Source organism: Eschscholzia californica, unplaced genomic scaffold (assembly GCF_041429995.1).
Source record: "Eschscholzia californica isolate CP2 unplaced genomic scaffold, dmEscCali1.0.p SCAF_3, whole genome shotgun sequence".
Taxonomy (NCBI): Eukaryota; Viridiplantae; Streptophyta; class Magnoliopsida; order Ranunculales; family Papaveraceae; genus Eschscholzia; species Eschscholzia californica.
In genome coordinates this window covers 43,068,277-43,091,701 of record NW_028238420.1, presented here as the reverse complement: position 1 = coordinate 43,091,701, position 23,425 = coordinate 43,068,277, and the positions used below count along the sequence as shown (strand labels likewise).

Below are 23,425 nucleotides of genomic sequence, written 5' to 3'. Positions count from 1 at the left end.
AAGAAACATTGTTGATAGATACTGTGTCATGCATGACATATATAAAAAAAATGAAATAAAGTATGAAACTTTAACAATAAATAACACGTTATTTATAAAACAAAACAAGAATCAATAAACAGAAAAGCGCTGTAACTTTGACATCTAGACATACTTTAACTATACTAAATGTGTTTTGTTGTAGAAATATAAGTAATTGATACTAAATAACGCGTATATTACGAAACAGATAGTAAGTTTGAAATCAATCGAAAAAATCTGAGAAAAAAAAGAAAGAGAATTTTTGGGGATTGGTTTTCAAAAGTGGGTTTTTTCTTATATGAAAGGTTATAATGGGTATCATGATTAAATAGAAATGATAGAGATCTGTTTTTTCTATAGAGATCTGTTTTTTCTATAGAGATGGGTCAATTTGGACTAAATATCCATTATAATTATTATTTTGACTTAAAATCCTATATTAATATTGGGGTGGACTAAATGTGTGTTTAGGTGTAAATTTTTCGACTAGGAACCCAAAAGTTTTTTTTTTGTGCCAAAACAAACTTTATTTTATTATTATTATGTAATTTGAATTGCGGACTGATACATCAAAGTTAAAAGACGGTAAATTATTCTGATATTATTTTTTGCAAAAAAATGTGGTATTACGTGGGCCGGTGTTAAATACCAACTTATAACATTCTTCTCTCTCCTAGCATGTACATATATCCGTGCAGTAAAAGAAAAAGAATAGATTAAAAAGATGTGCAGAAGCTCTTTGATAGCTAGAAAAATTGCTCTAGATTTCGGATTGATGCTTTTTCCCCTAATGATAGGGGTAATTGGAAGTTTGTTTCTGTAATTACTCTGTAAAAGTAGAACTTTACCCATTCAAAAGCTAGCAGGATTGCTCCATACTCTCTTTTCATTACTTGACATGGAGTTGATGAGTTCTTAATTTGAAGGACAAATTTAAAATTATGGTTGTGTATCTCAATCCATGCTACAACTATATAATCCATAAACACTAAAATACAAAAGATATATTCAAATTGAATTTAATTTTTTTGAAACGGAGGAGCACTCGGACGTTTTTGAGGTGAAATATGTGAGTGGCCTATAATACTTAACCTTAGAGTAATTTGAGCCAATAATAGACTAATAATACTAGTATAGGAATTCATTAAAAAAACAGAGTATAGGATGCCATTATGAAACAATATATTAAAATTTGGAGACATAGTATGGAATAGAACATTTTTAAAATAGAATAAATACGATCATGGAAAGCCACATCTGGTTTTTACCTACTGTACTAATAATGAAACTAAATTGTGGGCACGATATTTGGAAATGTGTTAGGAAAAATAACCTAATTAACTTGTTCAGGAATATGAAGATAAACGATGTGAAAGTAAAAGTAGAGACGCCAAGATTATTTAACGTGGCAAAAAACCCATCCAAACTAGAAGGTAAAAAACCACGGGACCTAGTCCAGAAATCTTCCACTATAATTAAATAATGGGTTACACAATTCTTCAAGATGTGTAGAAACACTCTTGGACAACTCTTCACCAAACCTATGGTGGATAAACTGAACAAAGAAACAAAGAAATAGATATTTCCTACTCCTTAGGATTTGAACAAATCCTAGATTCCTAAAGGTTGAAGAAGATAACCACAAACTAAATTGCTTCACAAGATTAATAATCTTCTTTTCTTCAAACCAATATTCTGCTCTTTCAATCTCTCTTGAAAGAACCACTTCAGAAATCTCTCTTTCTCTGACTTCTCTTTGTTCTGGAAGTTGTTGTGTATAATCTCTTCCCTTTCATTCCCTTTTATAATGATAAATAGGGAGGTTTACCAATAGAAATAGGAATTCCTTTTTAGGCTTGAAAAAATAGAAACTTCTATTTTTTCCCCAAACAAGGAATAAGGGAGATCCTATTCCAACTAGGAGTCCTTTAATTATAAAGAGGGACCCCAACAAACTCCCCCTCCCGACTTATGAAGAGGGACCTACCATCCCCAAAGCTGCAACACTGCTACATAGCTCATGTTTGCCTTTGGGTAATGATTTTGTCATCATATCTGAACCATTGTCGTCAGTATGGATTTTCTCGATCTTCAACACCTTGTCTTCAAGAACATCTTGGATCCATTGGTATCTCACATTTATATGCTTGGACTTTGAATGGAAACTAGAATTCTTACTGAGATGGATGGCACTCTGACTGTCGCAATGAATAACATAATTATCTTGTTTCATACCAAGTTCTTCTAACAGTCTCTTCATCCATAACATCTCCTTGCAACATTCTGTAATGGCAATATATTCTGCCTCTGTAGTAGATAAAGCTACACACTTTTGTAATTTAGATTTCCATGACACAGCTCCCCCTGAAAATGTAAATAAGTAGCCTGATGTGGACCTTTAAGAGTCTACATCTCCTGCCATGTCTGCATCTGTGTAACCGACTAATACTGGCTTATCATTACCAAAACATATACGAGCTTTAGACGTACCTCTAAGATACTTCAGAATCCACTTCACTGCTAACCAATGCTCTTTGCCTGGATTAGCAAGAAATCTGCTTACTACTCCAACTGCAAATGCAATGTCCGGTCTTGTACACACCATTGCATACATCAAGCTTCCTACAGCTGAAGCATAAGGAATTTTGTCCATTTCTTCTTTCTCACTTCTAATTGATGGACACTGATCACGAGTCAACTTAAAGTGACTGGCTAATGGACAACTCACTGGTTTTGTTTTGTCCATATTGAACCTTTCTAGAACTTTCTCGATGTATCTTTTTTGTGATAGCCAAAGTTTTCCAGCTTTTCTATCACGAGAGATATGCATGCCAAGAATTTGTTTTGCTGGACCCAAGTCTTTCATATCGAAATACTTGTTTAGTTCCTTCTTTAACCTGCTAATTTTATTAGCATCCTGACCAACAATCAACATATCATCAACATAAAGTAGAAGTATAATCAAATCTCCATCAGGAAATTTATGAACGAAAACACAATGATCTGAAGCCGTCCTGTGATACCCTTGATCCTTCATGAATGATTCAAACTTTTTGTACCACTGCCTTGGTGCTTGTTTCAGCCCATATAAACTCTTCTCTAACTTACAAACCAAGTGTTCCTTACCTTTAACTTCAAACCCTGTTGGTTGTTCCATATACACATCTTCCTCCAAGTCACCATGAAGGAAAGAGGTCTTGACATCTAGTTGTTCAATTTCTAGGTTCATACTTGCAGTCAATCCCAATACTAACCGTATAGAGGACATCTTCACCACCGGGGAGAAAATCTCATCAAAATCAATACCCTTCTTTTGTCCAAATCCTTTCACCACTAGGCGTGCCTTATACCGTGGTTGTGAATTTCTTTCTTCGGTTTTGATTTTGAAAACCCACTTATTTTTAAGAATCTTCTTATTCTTAGGTTTTTCAACCAACTTAACAGTGTTGTTCTTATGCAATGATTCAATCTCATCTTGCATAGCTTTCAACCACTCCTTCTTGTGTTCATCATCTAGGGCTTCTTCATAACACTGTGGTTCTCCACTATCTGTAACCATCACATACTCGTGTGGAGGATACTTGGTAGATGGTGCTCTCTCTCTAGTTGATCTTCTCAATTCAACTGGTGGTTCATGTTGAACTTCTGTTCTTTGCTCAACATCATCACCCATAGGAACATCTTCATGAGCTTCATCTTCATGATTTTGTTCTTCATCTGCATTATCATGCATAACCTTAGAAGAGATATGTGGATCTAAATCAATGAGATCATTACTATGATTCTCATGCTTCTCAACTTTCCCGAAGTCCTCAATAGTTTGATCTTCAAGAAAGACCACATCTCTACTTCTAATAATCTTCTTATCGACTGGATCCCATGACCTGTATCCGAATTTCTCATCTGCATACCCTAAAAAGATGCATTGCTTGGCTTTATCATCAAGCTTTGCTCTTTGATCTTTAGGTATATGCACAAAAACCCTGCAACCAAACACCCTTAAGTGTTCATAACTGACTTCTTTCCCAGCCCACACTCTCTCAGCTACATCTCCATCTAATGGTGCTGAAGGTGATAAATTAATCAGATAACATGCAGTACGCATTGCTTCACCCCAGAAGCTTTTAGGCAACTTAGCTTCTGAGACCATACATCTGATCCTCTCCACAATAGTGCGATTCATGCGTTCTGCTACACCATTTTGTTGTGGAGTTTTGGGAACTGTCTGTTCATGTCGAATACCATGGGTTTTGCAATACTCTTCAAACGACCTGATGTATTCTCCTCCATTGTCAGTGCGAATGCACTTCAATGATTTTCCTGTCTCCCGTTCTACCATGTTGTGGAAATTCTTGAAAACTGCAAGTACCTGATCTTTGGTTTTTATGGCATATGCCCAAACTTTCCTGGAAGCATCATCTATAAAAGTAACGAAATACAAAGCACCACCAAGTGTTTTGACCTTTAAAGGTCCACAAACGTCAGAATAAACGAGCTCCAAAACACTGGATTTTCTTTCAGATGCATTCCTTTGAAAGGAAACTCTATGTTGCTTTCCTACTAAACAATGAGAACAAGTGTTTAAATTTATACCTTTTATGTTCGGTAAGTCTTGTCGTTTAGCAAGGATTTGAAGTCCTTTCTCGCTCATGTGCCCGAGTCTTCTATGCCAAAGATCAGTGGAAGAATCTTTTTCAACTGCATTCAATTCTCCTTTACACAGTTTTACTTGAGTCCTGTATAAAGTACAACACTTCTTCCCTCTTGCTATCCCCATTGACCCTTTTGTGAGCTTCCACTTTCCATCACCAAAGTGACTGTGGTACCCTTCATCATCTAATACTCCGGTAGAGATTAGGTTATATCGAAGATCTGGTATATGCCTCACATTCTTAAGAATCAATGTACTCCCTGTGCTCGTCTCGATTTTCACTTCTCCAATTCCTACGATTTTTGAGAAACCTAAGTTTCCCATCCTGACTTTGCCAAGGTCACCAGTTCTGTAAGAGTTAAAGAAATCCTTACATGGAATAGCATGATACGAGGCACCTGAGTCAACCAACCATGTTGTTTCTGGTTCTGACTCAGCCATACTTAAGCAAGTGTCTCCACAACCTGAGAGTAAGATAATGTCATCACCTGAGGCAACTGTCGCAAGATTATCTTATTTTTCATCATCCTTTTTATTTTCCTTCTTTGGTTTCCTGCAATTACTCTTGTAATGACCCATTTTTCCACAACCAAAACATCTAACTTCTTTCTTTGGTTTTGATCCCCCCTTGACTTATCACGGTTATGAGGTTTTCTACTTTTACCTCTCCCCCGTCTTTCTGTAACAAGTGCCTCTGAATGAGACTCGTCTGACGATGATTTCCTTCTTGTTTCTTCATTCAACAAACTACATGTTACGTGATTCATACGCATTATGCCATCAGGAGCAGAATTGCTAAGAGACGCCACCAATGTCTCCCAACTATCTGGTAAAGAATTTAGAAGAAGTAAGGCCTGCAACTCATCATCCAAAACTAACTTCATTGCAGAAAGCTGATTTACTAGACTTTTCATCTCATTCAAGTGTTGAGCAATTGAGGTTCCTTCTTTATATTGTAATTTTCCTAGCTTTCTGAACAAGTAAGCCTTTTTGGCAGCTGTCTTTTGATCATATAATTCTTCTAATTTCCTCCATAGACTATAAGCGGAAGTCTCCGTTGATACATGATGAAAAACACTGGGTTCTACCCATTGTCGAATAAATCCAACAACCTTACGATCTAATACCTTCCAGTCTTCTTCATCTATCTTCATCGGTTTTGTACCGTGATTTTCAATGGGTGCAGCTAGGTCTTTGCAGTATAACAAATCTTCCATTTTTGCTTTCCACATCAAATAGTTTTCTCCATCTAAACTAATCATGCGATTAGTATTCACTTCCATATTTCTGAACAATAAATCTAACCTTAGCTCTGGTACCACTTGTTAGGAAAAATAACCTAATTAACTTGTTCAGGAATATGAAGATAAACGATGTGAAAGTAAAAGTAGAGACGCCAAGATTATTTAACGTGGCAAAAAACCCCTCCAAACTAGAAGGTAAAAAACCACGGGACCTAGTCCAGAAATCTTCCACTATAATTAAATAATGGGTTACACAATTCTTCAAGATGTGTAGAAACACTCTTGGACAACTCTTCACCAAACCTATGGTGGATAAACTGAACAAAGAAACAAAGAAATAGATATTTCCTACTCCTTAGGATTTGAACAAATCCTAGATTCCTAAAGGTTGAAGAAGATAACCACAAACTAAATTGCTTCACAAGATTAATAATCTTCTTTTCTTCAAACCAATATTCTGCTCTTTCAATCTCTCTTAAAAGAACCACTTCAGAAATCTCTCTTTCTCTGACTTCTCTTTGTTCTGGAAGTTGTTGTGTATAATCTCTTCCCTTTCATTCCCTTTTATAATGATAAATAGGGAGGTTTACCAATAGAAATAGGAATTCCTTTTTAGGCTTGAAAAAATAGAAACTTCTATTTTTTCCCCAAACAAAGAATAAGGGAGATCCTATTCCAACTAGGAGTCCTTTAATTATAAGGAGGGACCCCAACAAAATGAACTATCAATAGTGTTAGGGAACAAGAAACTTCAGACGGACTCTACACAGTACTCTGATGTGGATTTCCATGATTAGAACTTCCAATAATTCGTTTCAATTTCGCTACAATTTTTGAAATCCATATTAAATGTTAGATTAATATCTCTCCAAAAATTCTTAATCCCTAACATATTACTTATCCATCTTCTAGGTTAAAGAGATGCTTCAATTTTCCTATATATATGTGAACAAGAAATTTGTAACATTGTATTTGGTATTTGGGAGTTGTAGTCACTATACTGTTAACCACTATAGTTCTAACAGTGATTGCTTGAAAGAGAACTTTATTTCTCCAAATAGATGGCCTACAAGTAATTTTTGGGATGTTTCCTTCAAACCAAAAATAATTCTTGTTGTAAACTAAGGATCTTGTTTTATAGTTATTCAACAAGTCAGGTTATTGGAAATATTGATATCCAACTAAAGCTTGAAGATATTGAAATCACATCGTTCTTGTTTTGAATTAGTAATTGTATTTAGACGATGAGTACAAATATAAGGCGGAGTTACATAACTAAACCCATTAGATGTTAAGAGTTCAATCAGTTTCATATATAACCCAGCTTGTCTCCTATATCAAAATGATATTATTCCAATTTACTTTTGTCTAGTCGATATCGCGATTATTGGTAGTTATGGGACCCTTAATGGAATTTTCATAAAAGCCATTCATTTAATTGTATCTAATGCTATGTACATTTTCTATTAATAATTAAATGTAGAATGTTTTATAATTCTTTAATATTATTTGTTATTTTCCAAATCCATTTCATTTCCAATGTCACTATCTTCCATTAACAATTTCTGTTTTTTGTTTACAGTTGTCAAAAGACTATGGACAAGGGAAATATAAAAGATTTTTTTTTTCTTTTTTTTTTTTTTTGCCATTTTATTGGTGTCATTTCAACTCTTTCAATGAGCTTAATATCCTTTTGATTAATAGTTGGATCGACATAAAACTTAAGAGATCTGATAAAATCGAAAACAAGTTTATTAATCTTTCATGAAGTAGATGCTTAGAGCCATGGTTTTATAGAGGAACTTCTATTACGAAGAGTCAAATTCTTGTTATATGAAGTTAGGAGAAAAATATGTTAGCACACAACAAAAGTGTGATAGAGTGGTATACTTGTATGTGGTAGATTGCGCACAAGAGATTTGAATTTTGACATGTATATTATTATGACAATTTCTATATACATATATCGTCTTCGTCCAATTTAATGTTTCCACATGAAACAGAGAAAGAAAGGGAATATAAAGATAAGATAGTCTGATATCTAGAAACGTAGGTAGAGGAATAGTGGAGTACTTCTAAAAAAAGGAATTCCGATTGAAGTAGGGGTGATAGTGATGGCGGTCAGTTTCATCGAGGACTGTAATGAGATAACCGCGTTAACTTTTTTTGGTGGTGGAGAACTTGTATACAAATTAAGATGATATTGATAATTAAAAAAAGTTAGGGTTCACTTTGAAAATAAAGATTTTTGACGACTACCGACGGCAAATAAGTAAGCCGTTGTCAATAATGAGAAATAGAGACAGTTTACATATGACCATTTGTAACAAGGTATATATCTATATATCTCTTTTTTTGTTTTATTGGAAGGGTGACTACACAGTCATTAGTATCTCGTTTGTTGTTGTGGTTGTGACATTTATATTGAGAAAATCAACCCAGTACTCAATCAATCACAGCCCTAGACGTCCATCCATGGTTAATGATTGAAATGGACAAATCAAACAGTAGTGGTCCAAATATAATAAACTTGGCTTATGCTTGTGCCTTAGAACCCCTCCCCTTCTTTCCATCTTTATCACTATCTTTAATACTATATATCTCCCTTTCTCTCTATCAAGCAATCCAAATATTTAGGGGGGTAGTGGTTCAGGACATTGGAGGACACTCAGAGACAAAATGTTCCAGAGACATTTCAAGACATTTCGGGACATTTGTCCGTAGACAAAATGTCTTTATGGACATTTCAGGACATTTGATTCATAGACAAAATGTCTCAGAGACATTTCAAGACATTTGGTTCATGGACAAAATGTCCTGGGGACATTTCAACATATTGAATCCATGGACAAAATGTGTAGTGGATATTATTATTATTATTATTATTATTATTATTATTATTATTATTATTATTATTATTATTATTATTATTATTATTATTATTATCTCATCATTGAAGGATAATTGATAGACATTTATTATTTTAATATTATCATTATTGTCAAACCATATGAAATAATATATCTGTACTCATGTTTCAATAATTTATTTTTCGACTTTTGTGGACATCTGTGGATATCTGAGGACATTGATGGCAGTTGGTAGACATTTATTATTTTAATGTAATCATTATTTTACTAATCATACGAAATAAATTTGCCCTACTACTTTGAAAATATATTTTTCGACTTTCGTAGACATCCGTTAATATCTGTGGACATTGATAGATATTTAGTTGATATTTATTATTTTTAATATTATTACTGTCTTACCATATGAAATAAAAAAAAATTAATTAATATTTCCAAATATATATTTTTCGACTTTCGTAGACATCTGTAGATATCTGTGGACATTGATGGACAATTGGTAAATATTTATTATTTAATATAGTTAAATATTAATATAATAATAATAATAATAATAATATATAATATAATAATATAATATAATATAATATAATATAATATAATATAATATAATATAATATAATGTAATGTAATGTAATATAATATAATATAATATAATATAATATAATATAATATAATATAATATAATATTATATAATATAATATAATATAATATAATGTAATATAATATAATATAATATAATGTAATAATAATACAATAATATAGTAATATAATAATAAGATAATATTATAATAATATGATTTGATAATAATTATTATTTTTATTACCTTCCTTACTCAAATATATAATAATAATAATAATATAATAATAATAATAATAATAATAATAATAATAATAATAATAATATTAATAATAATAATAATAATAATAATAATAATAATAATAATAATAGTAATAATAATAATAATAGTAATAGTAATAATAATAATAATACAATAATGTAGTAATATAATAATAAGATAATATTATTATAATATGATTTGGTAATAATAATTATTTTTATTATCTTCCTCACTCAAATGTCCCCAAGTGTCTTCCATATTTTGAGAGACATTTTCTCTCCAAAAGCTCTCCAAATTTACACTAAAATGTCTCCAAATGTCCCCAAAAACAATTTGTCTTGAAATGTCCCTAATTTCGTGTCCCGAACGAATAACACAGACATTTGGAGACATTTGAAATGTCTCCAACCAATAACACGGACATTTGGGGACATTTGGAGACATTTGAAATGTCCCCAACCAATAACACGGACATTTGGGGACATTTCAAATGTCCCCAACCAATAACACGGACATTGGGGGACATGAAAATGTCCCCCAATGTCCCCAACCACTACCCCCCCCCCTTAGATGGATTGGTGGTGGGTGTGTTCAAGCTAAGTTATGGTGTAGTCTGACACATTACAAATACAAGAAAAGAAACTGGCAGAGAAAACAATGGTGGAGAAAATAGAGATTTTTTTTTTTAGTTCGAATAATAATTTCTTTGTGATAAAGATGGGAATCGTCCAATGCTAGTTTCTCGTACTGCTCATCCCAATGGTGCTGGCGTGTTGGGTCGATGAACAAGCGTAATTAGTTTTGGACTAACTTCACGTATCTCAGTTCAGATCTCCATAAGTTTGAAAAATAAAAGATATTTCGGAGACATCAGAAATAATTTCAAAAAGTTACAGTTTTGGGTTTTCACCAAATCTCAATTCTTTAACAAGTCTTCATCTACACTAAAAATGGTAGTGATTGACGATAAAAAAGAACTTCAGGAAATATGCTGAACATATTAAAAAAAATAATATAGACCAAAATTTAGTCCAAATATATAGACCAAGTCAAAGTGTTTTGGAGGTAAAGATTCTAAAAGGGAACCCACTTAACCACCACCACCATTCTGACAAGAAAGAAAGCCCTTAGCAGTCGCCTGCAAGGAAAGTGTGTATGTACACACCTTATATCCTCGTTTTTTTTTTTCCGAAGTGGGGAGATGGGCGTACATATAAAAAAAAATAGTGTGTACATTCAAAACATTTTCGGATGCGAAGAGACTACAGGGGTTCCTAGAGACATATGGGCTGCCTATAGACGTAACGGGAGTGCTTTAGTGGTGGCAGACGGTTTGTGCTTTGGGGGGTTGAGGTGTGGCATGCTAGCCACACCCTTTCTTTTACTTTTATATTTGTCTTTTTACTTATATTGCACAAATAATTTGAGTATAAATTACAAATGTAATAATGTCTCTGCCACAGAATGTATAAATTATTCATACTAGTAATTTACTATGATGTATTATGATTACATCTTTGTAATGCTTTGTTGTTAGCCTTGATCTCCATGAATCAGATCATTTTTACATTCTATAAAAATAGCAAAGACATAATAATACTAAAGCACGATACTTTTGCAGAATGTAGAAATGTTCTCGAATGGAAGAACTTAAGATGACAATGTAGAAAGTAGAATGGTAGAAGAGAATTTGATGTTGTTGTTGTGGTGGATTTGAATCAAGGAAATAAGTAGTATTTAGAGAAAAGACAAATTTTTGTTAAGGATTTTAAAAAATGTAAGGTATTTTTATTGTTTTTTAAAGTATTTTGACAAACAGATCTCGTTCTATATCCAGTTCCGCTTATAAGGTGAGTTGCTCATCCTCAGCAGCACCACCGATACCACCAAAATCAGTCATACCTCCAAATGGTTGCTTTTATTGTCATTGCGAGTATTTATATCAAAATATGTAATTTGACCAAAATAACCCCCAATACTCATAAAACGGCGTGTGAAGGCGAGGGGTATATTGGACCTTCATCTGCTTAGCCAACCGAAACCTCCGAAATCCTGCTAATGGCAGTGAGTTAATTATTCTTTGACATCCGCATACTTGGCGTGCCGCTGCTCCTGCTTCATGGGTCGTGGCTAACAGCCTAACACATAGCTAGTGGGTTAGATTATGTGTTTGGAAACCTAAAATCTCATTCAATACGTCAGTGGTTAGCCATTTCAGGTTGTGTTTTCTGCCATAAACCCACATTTTAGAGTGCCTGTACACATTTTCTTATTGAATTCATTTGTTTAAATTGTATAGCTCAAGTATTTCTTTGAGAAAATTTTCACCAAAAAAATTAGTTACTTCATTGTTCTAAATATAGGATTAGACAAGTGAGTAGACCATTATCATAAGTTCAACAACAAAAAAAGAGTAGACCATTGTCATTGATTCATCAAAAATTTGGATACATTATAAAGATGGAATATATATTTTGTTGCAAAGATGGAATATACTTAAACGCCCATGAAACTATCTTACAGGTGATAAAACTATTCCGAAAATCAATTTGCCATTTCCAACACAAATCAATAAATTTATCAGTTCTACGTTTCGTGACCTTCATATTTTTGGGGTGAGTGCAGTACCACTGAAACAAGACCTTATATACTGACAAATTTTCTAGTTATCAATCGTAAGGGAGTTACTGCGTTGTGTTTAAGCCACCTTGTGACATTACTCAAGTTGCCTTTACTAGGATAAGCATGGCTCAAAAGGATTTGTTTGTCGAGCATCTCTAATGCGAAATAAAAAAAAATCTATTAATTTTGTACAGTAACTCTCAGTTGAGTTATTTCTTTTTATATTACTAATTTGTAAAATATATACTCAATCAATACAAATATATCCGTTTCTTAAGAATTTAATAAGAATAAATAGGTCGGCCGAGATTGTTCCACACTTCCACCTATAACCAACTCATAGAAAACTTAAAATAAAGTAATATACACTTATTTATTAGAACGGTTAGATAATTTAATGGAAGAAACAAAAATCAGTGACGGCCACCTATTGTCATGTCACCTACAAAATTATACTAATTTGTTTAAGTGGAAAAGTATGTTTTATACGTTTACCATAATTACCTTATACTAATGTGTACTTTTTGTATATTGACTTGATCAAATTTGCCAAAAGTAGGAGTGCATAAAGACCTAGTTCCACAATTGGCTAACATCGATTGGATCGCTTTTTAATTAAATTGTAAAGGGGATTATATAATTTGGTGAACCGATCAGAGATAATGATAAAAAACATGAACAACCTAAAAAGAAGATAATAAATCATTCACAAGAATTACTCACATATGAAAAAGAAACAAAAGGATTTTCCAAGAAATAGGATTCTTAAAATTTGTACAAACAATATCAACCTCAAAAACTGTGCCCAAAATTATCAAAACAACATGAAAAAAAAAAACAAGAAAAAGGGGAAAAAAAAACAACCAACCCAAAACTACAAAATCACAATCTCTTTCTCTAAAAATAAAATTAACAAACCCTACTAATATACATACATGTTGTGTTCTCTTTTGATGATTTAAATTTTGAAGCACCAATTTATAAATAACTCAAGAAACAGAACAAAGGAAAACGAAATTCATTTAACCTTTTTTTTCCTAGATGCGACACGGGACTGAATCTTATTGTTTACGTTTACTTGTTTTGGATCTACTAGTATTATGGGGTTTGCCAAAAACAGAACAAAATCCACATACAGGTACCTTAGGAGAAGGTGGGTCTTTCGTCGGCGAAACTCTTCCGGTACTTCGATGTCTATCGCGGGCATCGGTTCCACCACCGCCTGTCGATCGATTACGTTCCATCATTCGGGTAGTTCCGGCCGATCCGACACTTCTACTTGTTCTTAATTCTCTAAATTCTATGACTTCTCCTTCTCCTCCTTGTTGAGTTTTTTGTTGTTGATCCAATTCTTCTTTTTTCTTTAATTCTCCGGATACAAATCTGTCTTCCCATACTAATCCTGATGAACCTTGTCTTCTAAATGAAATTGCAGATCTTTGAAGACCAGCCATGACCCTTTCTTTCTCTCTTTCCTCTTTCTTTTTCTTCTTTGTTTCTCTCTCTTCTATTATGTAAGGAGGTTTGTTTGTTTGGGAATGAACCAAATATGAGTTTCTATGCCCACATGGTTTTTGTTATGGACTTTCTCTCTGTGTATTTATAATTAGATGAGTAGAGAGAGAATGGAAAATATGGTATGGTTCTAAAAATAATGAGGACATTATAAGGCATGTAAAGATAAATTATCTTATTCTACTCTTCCCCCCCCCCGTATGGACTTGTTATTTTTTTAATCTTCTCAAGATAAAGTTTTACTTTTGACATGAATAAGTGAAAAATGGCTAGGTAAAAAGTTGACTTGTCTCATCTATGTGCCAACCGATTTGTGAGCGAATTAAATATTTCATATGGAAACGATAATGAAAGTTGGATATTAACGAAGTGCCAAACTGTTCAACAAAAAAAAAAAAACAAAGTGCCAAACCCTTTCAACAAAAGAAATACCAAACCATTTATTTCTCTTGACTTAGCAACATTCATTCTCTTGATAGATTTGGGAGTCAAAGTCCATAATCCCCCAATTGTATTGGTGTTGACATTAGGGATTGAATACAAAGCAGAAAGTCTAAAAAGAAGCTTAATGCAATTATAAGAGCAATAAATAATTGATAGGTTTGAGCCCTACATTATGATGTTACAAAGAAAGTTACTTTCACTTCCTAAAGTGCAACACTATCTCCATGAGGATATTTTGGGCATTTTACTGTTCATTTCATCCCTCCACAAAAAAAAGAGTTAATTCTTATATGGCCCCCTACTTTGTGACCAGCTTCCTTTATGGCCCTCTTTTTTTCGTAAATTCAAATATGGTCTCCTATTTTCAGACAAATGTCATAACTACCCCTCCGATTAATGTATTTTCAAAATAAAATAAAATAAAAAACAAAACCTAAATTCCTCCTCACTTCCTTCTCCACCACTCATCTCTCTCCACGTCACCTCTCTCTCCAACTCACCTCTCTCCCTCTCTCCAACTCATCTCTCTCTCTCCAGCTCATCTCTCTCTCTCTCTCCAAGTCACTCCTTCTCCGACGAAGGTCGCCGGTCGAAAATTTTTTCGGCCGGCGACCTTAAAAAAAAAAAATTTACCCTCATCTCTCTCTCTAGAAACTCCGGCGAAGGGGTTTCCCCTTCGCCGGAGTTTCTAGAGAGAGAGAGAGAAGAGGTAAAATTTTTTTTTTTTTTTAAGGTCGCCGGCCGGAGAAGAAGGAGTGACTTGGAGAGAGAGAGAGATGAGTTGGAGAGAGAGAAAGAGGTGAGTTGGAGAGAGAGAGATCATGTGGAGAGATATGTGTGGGGGAGTAGGAAGTGAGGTGGAATTCAAGTTGTTTTTTTTTTATGTTGAAAAAATATTAATAAGAAGGGTAATCAGGACATTTACCTCAAAAAAGAGGGTCATATTTGAATTTACGATAAAAAGGGGACCATAAAGGAAGCTGGTCACAAAGTAGGGAGCCATATAGGAATTAACTCTAAAAAAAATATTATACCTTCGGTAAGGGAATTTCTTTTTGCAAAACAATTAAGTTGATGTAGTATTTTTCTAACCTAATACTTTCACAAGATTGTTTTGACATCTTTATGTTTAGGGTAAATACTATTCCGCGAATGTTTTCAATAAGAGTAAGAAAAATTAAATTCCTTTTGAGTTAATTTACTTTCTCTACAATTTGATGGTCTTATGTTACTATTAGAAGAAAATAAAAGTAAGAAACACGAGATTTAGATTTATAATCGCTTTTCCTTGAACTAAATCTGAAATTATATTCCAATTTGATGGAATAATTCTACAATTTGATGGACTTATGGTCTTACGTCAGCTACGATTTTGATGGAAGGTTGAGAAGAATAACTGTTCTTCTTGAATAGACAGATAAGTTGTGAGTTTTTTTCTCTAAAATCTGCTTTCTCCTTGATGTTGTAGAGATAGATTTTCTCTTGAGAGAATTCCACACCTTTTATGTTCTAATACGAGTCTTTATATAGAAAATCCTAGAGTAGGAATCATATTCCAATTAGGATTCAAATAAGATCTTCAGAAAAGATAAGACTCAGAAACCTTTTCTATGTCCAGATGGGATTTCTGTCCCATCTGGGACTCCTTAATGTGGTCGGCCAAGGCAGCTTCATTAGTGGGCTGGGCCTGGCCGCTCTCTTCTTATGGTCCCGATTCTTCCTATCTTTGTCCAGATTCTTTTCGAACCTTTTGGGCCCATTAAACTGGATCTAATTCAACTTTTTGTCTAGTTCTCTCTAGTCAATTCTCTCCGATCAAGTCACCACTCTTTAGTGTAACCCGTTGTATGATCTGATCGATATTAGTCGTGAATTACCAAAGTGATCAGACAATCGTAGTAGGCTTCTAGCTGAGCGTTACGACCCCTAATTCGACCGGACTAGATGATCCTTTGGATAAAGTCGTCGTAATCCTATTCGACAAATTGAGCGCATTGTCATTTTCGTCGAAGAACACTCCTTCGGAAGGACATCTCCTTCAGACCAAAATGATATATCCTTCAGCTCCCCCTCCTTCGTATCATCACCATCATCACTTCAAGGAACCACCATCAAATCCTAAAGCATCAAACCACCATGAAAGGCTAAAACAACAATCATTCACCATCATCTTCTTCTTCCCCTTCATATTATCACCAACTGCTTCTTCTTCGTGAAGATCTGAAATAAAAAGTCCCAAAACAAGTAATTCCAAAACATCAAACCCAAAACCACAAATTATATCCAAATTTAACATTGAACAACCAAATTGGATGTAATATTGAACAATCAAATTAGGTTATAATTTGTCTTGAAGCAAAGTTAGGGTTAAATATGATAGCAACCCCAAGACAAGCATGGTAGCAACTCAAACTGGCCAATCCGAGGAGTTCAGACTGGTCAGTCTGAGCTCTTTCTCTGGACCTTAAGCACGGGCTTGGGCTGACCAGTCCGAATCTGAATCCCAAAGCAAGGGGGTCAGACTGGTCAGAGTCCGAACCTTATTAGACTTTTCCGGGCAGGTCAATCCGTGTACTTTATAATCAGGGGCTAACAACCGTTTGTGGTCAAAAGAGATTGACCTTCCGGAGTGCTAACAACAATTTTTTGGGTGCTTTTAAGCCGCTCCCAATTTCTAATGGTTTGAGTAAAATTTAAATTATTGTATGGTGACCTAAACGTGTACTTTGACTTCATTAAATATTCCTTTAGAGAAAAGAATCTATTTGGTTTAACTAGAAAATTATGCTCCCAAAACCAACCTAATCAGTTGATAGGCAAATCAGGATAATGAATATTCATTATGATAAAGTCAACTGTCAATAAATCATTAAAAAGTCATCAAGACCACCATTAATAACTTAATCAAATTCTATTTTGTGATGGATATTTGACCTCTTCAAGCTTCACCCCCATGGTCATGAATCATGATTTTCTAATCTGAATAGCTCAATTAAGCTTACAAAGTTGAAAGTTTTTTTTTTTTTTTGATGAAGTACAAAGTTGAAAGTTATTCAGTCAAATTTGAACAAAGGGCATGAATGCTTAATTCATGAGTAAAGAGTTTTTCATTTATCGTCGAAATCTGAATCATTTTACACGAACAGATGCAGAATCTAATGTGTACCCAAGACTCCATATCTAAACCATACTCGAATTAGACTTCCACTCATGTTTTAGATTGAGAAAAAGAAAAACAAGTACTACCTAAGACTCCATATCTAAATATTCAAACTGTCCTTTTGAAAATTCTCAAATTGGACAGTGTCAATTCAAAATCAACCCAATGGTTCCAATTTCCACAAAAACAGGAAACCTTAAAAAAACACTTTCATAGTAAAATGTCTCACTATCTCAAGAATCTAAGCTTCTAATATTTTAACCTTTTAAATGTGTACCTCTTTTGAAACAATATTAAGTAAAAGATTTGTCAATAACCTTAAATAAAATAAATCAAAAGTAAATAGCATATTAGAGGGTCTTATTGATTTTATTTATAAGCCGAATACGAAAAAATCCTTACAAAAATGATAACTGCTCACTCAAATACAACCGAAAGAATTATTGTAGTCCGAAAAATTAAAAACTAATATAAACAAAATTGTAAGCCCCCTAAATGGGCTTAACAAACATATATTAAATTTAATCATAAAAATGATATCGAGCATTGCTTTTTAATCATCTATTTCTGAAGACAGGTAATGCCCGGTTTAATCACTCCAATTGTGGTTCCATGAGCATTAATGCAGTTGGAACTAAGTTGAACTTTTGGGTCTGCTGATGTTAATTGTATCGAGTTGAATTTCAAATCTGTACAAGCAACCACATTACTACAGTTCAAGTTAATGGCTGATGGTGAACTTGATGTACCTGTCAATCCATCGTATGTCACATTGCTAATGTGAACGCCCGTTTTCTTCATCGAAAAAATTTGGAAGTCAATTAGTATTTAGAAAGTTTATTAAAGGACTAAATGAGATAATATATAAATAAAGAATGTTGTTGAATACCTCGGCTTTGCAAGCACCAGCTACTGAGCAATAATACTGATCGATCATTATTGGGTTTTGGACCGCAGTGAAGTTGATGTTAGAAAATGAGAAGCCTCGGGCATATCCTCTTCCAACCTTCATAAATAATTAAAAATAATTTAGAAGAGATAAAGCATGTGTTTCTGTTAATCATAGAGCTAGGTTATGAAACATGTACTAATAGATTGTGAGAATAGTCCCACAATGGAGAAAGGGTTATCTAGCCACCAGGAGAATAATGTTCTTTGAGGTTGCCTCGTTACCTTGTTTCGATGTAGTTTTTTACCTGGTAAGTCTTGATCCGAACTCCATTGGTGGTTCCGTGGAAGTTAACATTAGAGACATGAATGTCTTCTACTTGTACTTCATTCCCTGAGGATCCTAAGCTTCCGATGCTGTCAATTACCAATCAACGATATTTCATCTCTTTCATTTTTCTTGGTAAGTTAATGAGAATAGCCATTCGTTGAATTTCAATGATATTTTTATCGTCAACTAACCTTACACCGTGACCTGGTCCACAATCTACGTGGTCAACCTTAATATCATTACAATGGTCTCCAATTGAGATGCAGTCATCACCTGTATACAAGATCGATTTGATTCATGAAGTCAAATATCAGAATACTTATTTTGTGTGATTCGTGTGAATAGCTGATTTAAAATGATCTTGAATCTATTTAATTTAGACAGTACCGCAGTGGAATTCACTATTGGTGATGGTGACATGGTGGACATCCTGCAAGTGTAAGCCATCGGTATTGGGGCTTGTCTCTGGAGAGTTGATATGGACGTTATCAACATCGAACCCGTTGATACCCATTAGGAGAATGTGTGCTTGTGGGCTGTTCACAATTCGAATGTCTTGCAATTTACCGTTATCTAGTGATAAGAAACTTATCGACTGCACCCATCCCGTCCATCCATCCATACAAATCAAACAGACTATATTGTCAGAACATATAAAAAGATCGAGACTACATAAAATTCTCTAAGGAAAATCCACCCAAGTACGGAAGTACCCATTAGAAGTGGAGACTGAAGAGACAACATTAGAAATGTTAAGGGATTGTGCGGTCGAGTCTTCTAAGCAGCTAGTGATACTAGAGTCTGCTTTTCCACTTAGGGTCTTGCGACGTTAAAGCGAGTCACTGCAAAATGGTGTTTAATCCCCAATAAGGGCTATCACATTTTTTCTCCTATCGACATAAGACTGGTTTACAAGGAAATCATTGATTATCACAACTAAATAAAAAAATTACTCTTTTAAACTTACAGTTGGTGCCAGTTTGGTGCATCCCTGAAAAATAAAATAAAAATCTTAGATTAACAACATTGATCGGTTAGAAATTGAAATTTCAGAAAAAAAAAATGATTTTATTTAGATTTCCCATGGCTATTTAACAACTCCTAAAATACAAAATTCTAAGAGGATCACAATTCAATTTATAAGTAGATTCCATGAGGCCTACAACTAGTAGCCCAGTTGGTAAGTGCATATACTTTGCAATACGGAGATCCAAGAATATTGAATTTGGGTATAAATAAAGTAGTTTACGTGGGCTTTAGAGCATCTCCAATGCAAAACTAAAAAAAAACTCTAATTGGCTTATGTGTTGAGTCTCAATTGAGATTCTCTTTCCTATGTGGCTAACTTGAGTGTCTCTAATTCAAGTCCTTCTCCAATGCAACACTCTAAAAAACTCTAATAGATACACATGTCACACATACATTTAATAGAAAAAAGTGGTTGAGAAAGAAAGACTTTTTATTGGTCTAAAAATTAAATTTGATGACTAGGACACTTAAGACTCTAAAAAACTTAATGCTTCCACATCATCTTAAGATCTCAATTGAGTTTTGCATTGGAGAGGTTTTTTCTCAAAAAAACTCTAAAATCCTAGGTGACACTTAAGATTTTAAGATTGAGTCTTGCATTGGAGATGCTCTTAGGCCATTTCATTCCGTGGGACTTTAGGCCAGCAGTATTTCGACAATTATCGTGTTTATTACATCTCATCGATGTATCAATACCTTTGTAATGACTATTTTAGTAGTCAATATTAAAAAGAAAATAGATTCCATCAGATTTGGATCCAATAAAAATTTGGCTCAAACAAAATTTAGGTAGGACCCAAGTTAACGAAGAAATGCATATTATCATCCAATATTATGTTTTTTTTATCAATTAGTTTTGAGTTGGATAACAAACTTAACAACTAAATTATATAAGTATGTACCGTTAGTTGTGGATGGTATCTGCACGACTGGTCCCACCAACCTTTACCGCGACCATCAAGGGTCCCCTTGCCCTGTACATTTATACCATTTACTTTCTCAAATACGATCCATCTGCCTGCATCTAGTCCCGTCCATGCTGCTGGCCTATTTGGTGCTACAATTGTTCCATCAATCTATAAAAGAAAAAGAGAAGTTAAAAAGATGAAACTTAAAACTAAAATACAATAAAAAAAAAAAAATTATAGTGTATAATTAAAGGAATTAACTATTAAGAGAGATAAAAACCATAAGAGCACATTAAGTCGATACAAAAGTAGAGGAGAAAATACATTACTGATTAATCGTCACGTGTTATTAGTTTGATTTTTTTCAAATACTTTCGTTAAATATTATTTGCACCTGAAAAAATATGGTTTCAGGTTTGCATGGTCCACTAAACTTTTGGGGACTTAGGAAAAATGTTTTCCCAGCGGGTATAACTAGAGTTGCGGTTGGACCCTGTGCTTGGCATACAGCATTCCACCCTTCTATAAATGCCTGAAAAATAAACAAACCCTTACTAAGTACTAATTTGTCTCTTCAACAAAAAAAAATACTAATTTGTTTATTATAATGATAAAAAGTTCATAATTTTTTTTACTTGGGTATCATCTTTAAGGCCATCACCTCTAGCTCCAAAATCTATCAGATTAAAAGTTTCCGGTATAGCACCAACAATCGCATTAAAGCAAGCAAATATCAAGTGAAGGACACCAAATATAAAAGCATTATTAAAACTTCCCTGCAATATTAGAAAAAAAGAAAATAATGAGTTGTTAATGAAAATACTCTACAACTTTTAATGGACAAATACAATAATTAGAAACCCTAGAAAACAAAAATATGTGTAAAAAATGTGCAAATATCTTAAATCTAAACTTTTTGCAGCATGACAAGTTTATATTTATTCTTTATTTATAACCAAGAGTATATAATCAAAGGAGAACTAATTTTACTGAAAATATGGTTCTTCATATCTATAAAAGGATGATTTTTTTTTTTGCAGGTTAAGGGAAGGTGTAAGATAAGTGTCATAATATATAATATCAATCTTCTTCTTTGTTTTATGCATGAATGAGGCATCAAAACAAGCTCAAAATGATCAAAACTTATTTCTTCTCACCATTTTGCTAATGAAGCCAATAAAATGTAGGAAATGATTAGAAGATTTGAGGAGTCGAAAGAAGTGAAAATGCATAGAAATTAAGAAGAATATAAATAAGATAAATGAGATATTTGGGGAGTGAAAATTGGTATAGAATAGGGAAATTTAAAATTTATGGTTTGAAAAAGTCTTTGATGGTTAATTCTCCCCCTAGTAACCGGATGAGACTTGCCTCAGTGGCTTAATTGGGTTGAAAATCATATTAGTCAAATTGGTTACTATTATAAGATATCAGAGGATTTAATTTAGTGAAAAATTCAAGTGTCAAAATCGATTGTGACAAGTCAAACAACCGTGATAGGGAGGCTGGCATTTTTGGCGTAAAACCCGACCGTCTGAACATTTCCACGCCAAAAGTTCGGGCATCTCAAGCATTTTTGCGAGTCCAAAGACAACTACTAGTACAAGTTTTTAAGAGAGTTTTATTTATGTCGAATATGTAAGTCACTTTGAGTCATTCACAACCAACTCAAAATCAATTGGCTATGAGTGGAGAGGACCTATATCTTATATTCTTGGTTGCTAGTTACCCATTCTCCCATGTAGGACTATTCTCACAAACTACAATGTTATCCCTTGTGTTGTTTTTAACCATTTAACGGGCAGTTTTGGAGATACGAAGATGCCCGTTAAGTTATGGGGACACGCTAATACTAGCCCTCTCACTCTCTTTCTACCAGGCGGAGAAACCTTCTTCTCCGATGGCGGGTTCATCTTTGATGTGTGGGGATAACAAAAACTTCGTCCAAGTGTTTGGACTAAGTGAAAGAAGGATGGCGTGTGACAACGATAAAAATTGTTTTGATCAATTATCTTATGCAAAGACGTCTGACGACAATTGTATGTTTGTTTCAAATTTTGTACATTCATGGCCCTGATGTACTTATATCATCCTCTCATATATCTGCGCGCATATGATCGAAGTTGGAGTGGATCTAATGAAATATAGGAATGTTTACTACTGATCTTAACAGATGAATCAATCAAAACAAATTTTATTCATTACTAACAAATCACAGATAAAACCCAATTGTCAACTTAAGAGCCTTTGGCCTCTGATCTAAAACAATTAACAAAATAAAAATCTATAGAAAAAATTCTAATGCTGCACTAAACAATAAAGCCAACGATATTTTAGCAACAGATGAGGACCCCGAGTTCCCATGTGTACTAGTACTGGGTCCTTCAATTGGTGTCATCGAAATAATATTAGGTGTGTTTATTGAAGGAGAATTTGTTGGTGGAGTTGTTGCGGAGGAAGGTGGAGTTTCCGTGGAGGAAGGTGGAGTAGCAGTGGTGGAGCGTGGAGGAGTGGCAACGGTGGGTAGTGGAGCAGCGGTGGTGGGTGGAGGAGTGCTGGTAGTGCTGCGGTTGGTACCATTAACATTAACGAATAGCTTTTGGCCAAACATACAATGTTCCCCAACAGTACATATGTAGAAGTGAGCACCGGCTGTGTTGAGATGAATAGTCGAAGGACTAGTACTTAAAATCGAACCACCGATTGGGATAGACTTAGTGTTGCAAGCATCATAAGCAGCCTTTGAAACTTCAGCAACAGTGTGGACTCCTGGAAAGTTGAATAGTATAGTGTCTCCGACGATGAAGGTCTTGGAGGAAGCCCAAGTAGAATAAGCATCAGATGTTGAAGGTATTGTCCATCCCATCTCCTCTCCAACTGTATGTGTAGTACCACTACT

General features: G+C 34.0%; 2 protein-coding genes across 2 annotated transcripts; both read right to left on the bottom strand.

The window, feature by feature from the left end:
- Positions 1–12,935: 12,935 nt before the first annotated feature.
- LOC147550551 (MAPK kinase substrate protein At1g80180-like) lies at positions 12,936–13,846 on the bottom strand. Its single transcript, XM_086672410.1, has one exon. The coding sequence runs from the start codon at positions 13,703–13,705 to the stop codon at positions 13,313–13,315; it is 393 nt and encodes a 130-aa protein (XP_086528536.1). The 5' UTR covers positions 13,706–13,846; the 3' UTR covers positions 12,936–13,312.
- A 3,863-nt stretch (positions 13,847–17,709) lies between these two features.
- On the bottom strand, positions 17,710–21,846 carry LOC147550550 (polygalacturonase-like). The gene is made up of 10 exons (XM_086672237.1): positions 21,684–21,846; positions 21,162–21,302; positions 20,921–21,058; positions 20,521–20,694; positions 19,557–19,580; positions 18,977–19,184; positions 18,781–18,862; positions 18,567–18,675; positions 18,260–18,376; positions 17,710–18,165 (listed from the first exon to the last, which is right to left on the bottom strand). Exons 1-10 carry the CDS (start codon positions 21,756–21,758, stop codon positions 17,932–17,934), a joined length of 1,302 nt encoding a protein of 433 aa, XP_086528363.1. The 5' UTR covers positions 21,759–21,846; the 3' UTR covers positions 17,710–17,931.
- Between the last annotated feature and the right edge of the window lie 1,579 nt (positions 21,847–23,425).

Excerpts from the sequence above, each read along its gene's own strand:
- LOC147550551 (XM_086672410.1), bottom strand. The coding sequence starts at position 13,705 with ATGGCTGGTCTTCAAAGATCTGCAATTTCATTTAGAAGACAAGGTTCA.
- LOC147550550 (XM_086672237.1), bottom strand. The coding sequence starts at position 21,758 with ATGCATTTTCACTTCTTTCGACTCCTCAAATCTTCTAATCATTTCCTA. Across the intron at positions 21,059-21,161 it reads GCCTTAAAGATGATACCCAA|GCATTTATAGAAGGGTGGAA; the intron begins GTAAAAAAAATT and ends TTTATTTTTCAG. Across the intron at positions 18,676-18,780 it reads GGACCAGGTCACGGTGTAAG|CATCGGAAGCTTAGGATCCT; the intron begins GTTAGTTGACGA and ends GGTAATTGACAG.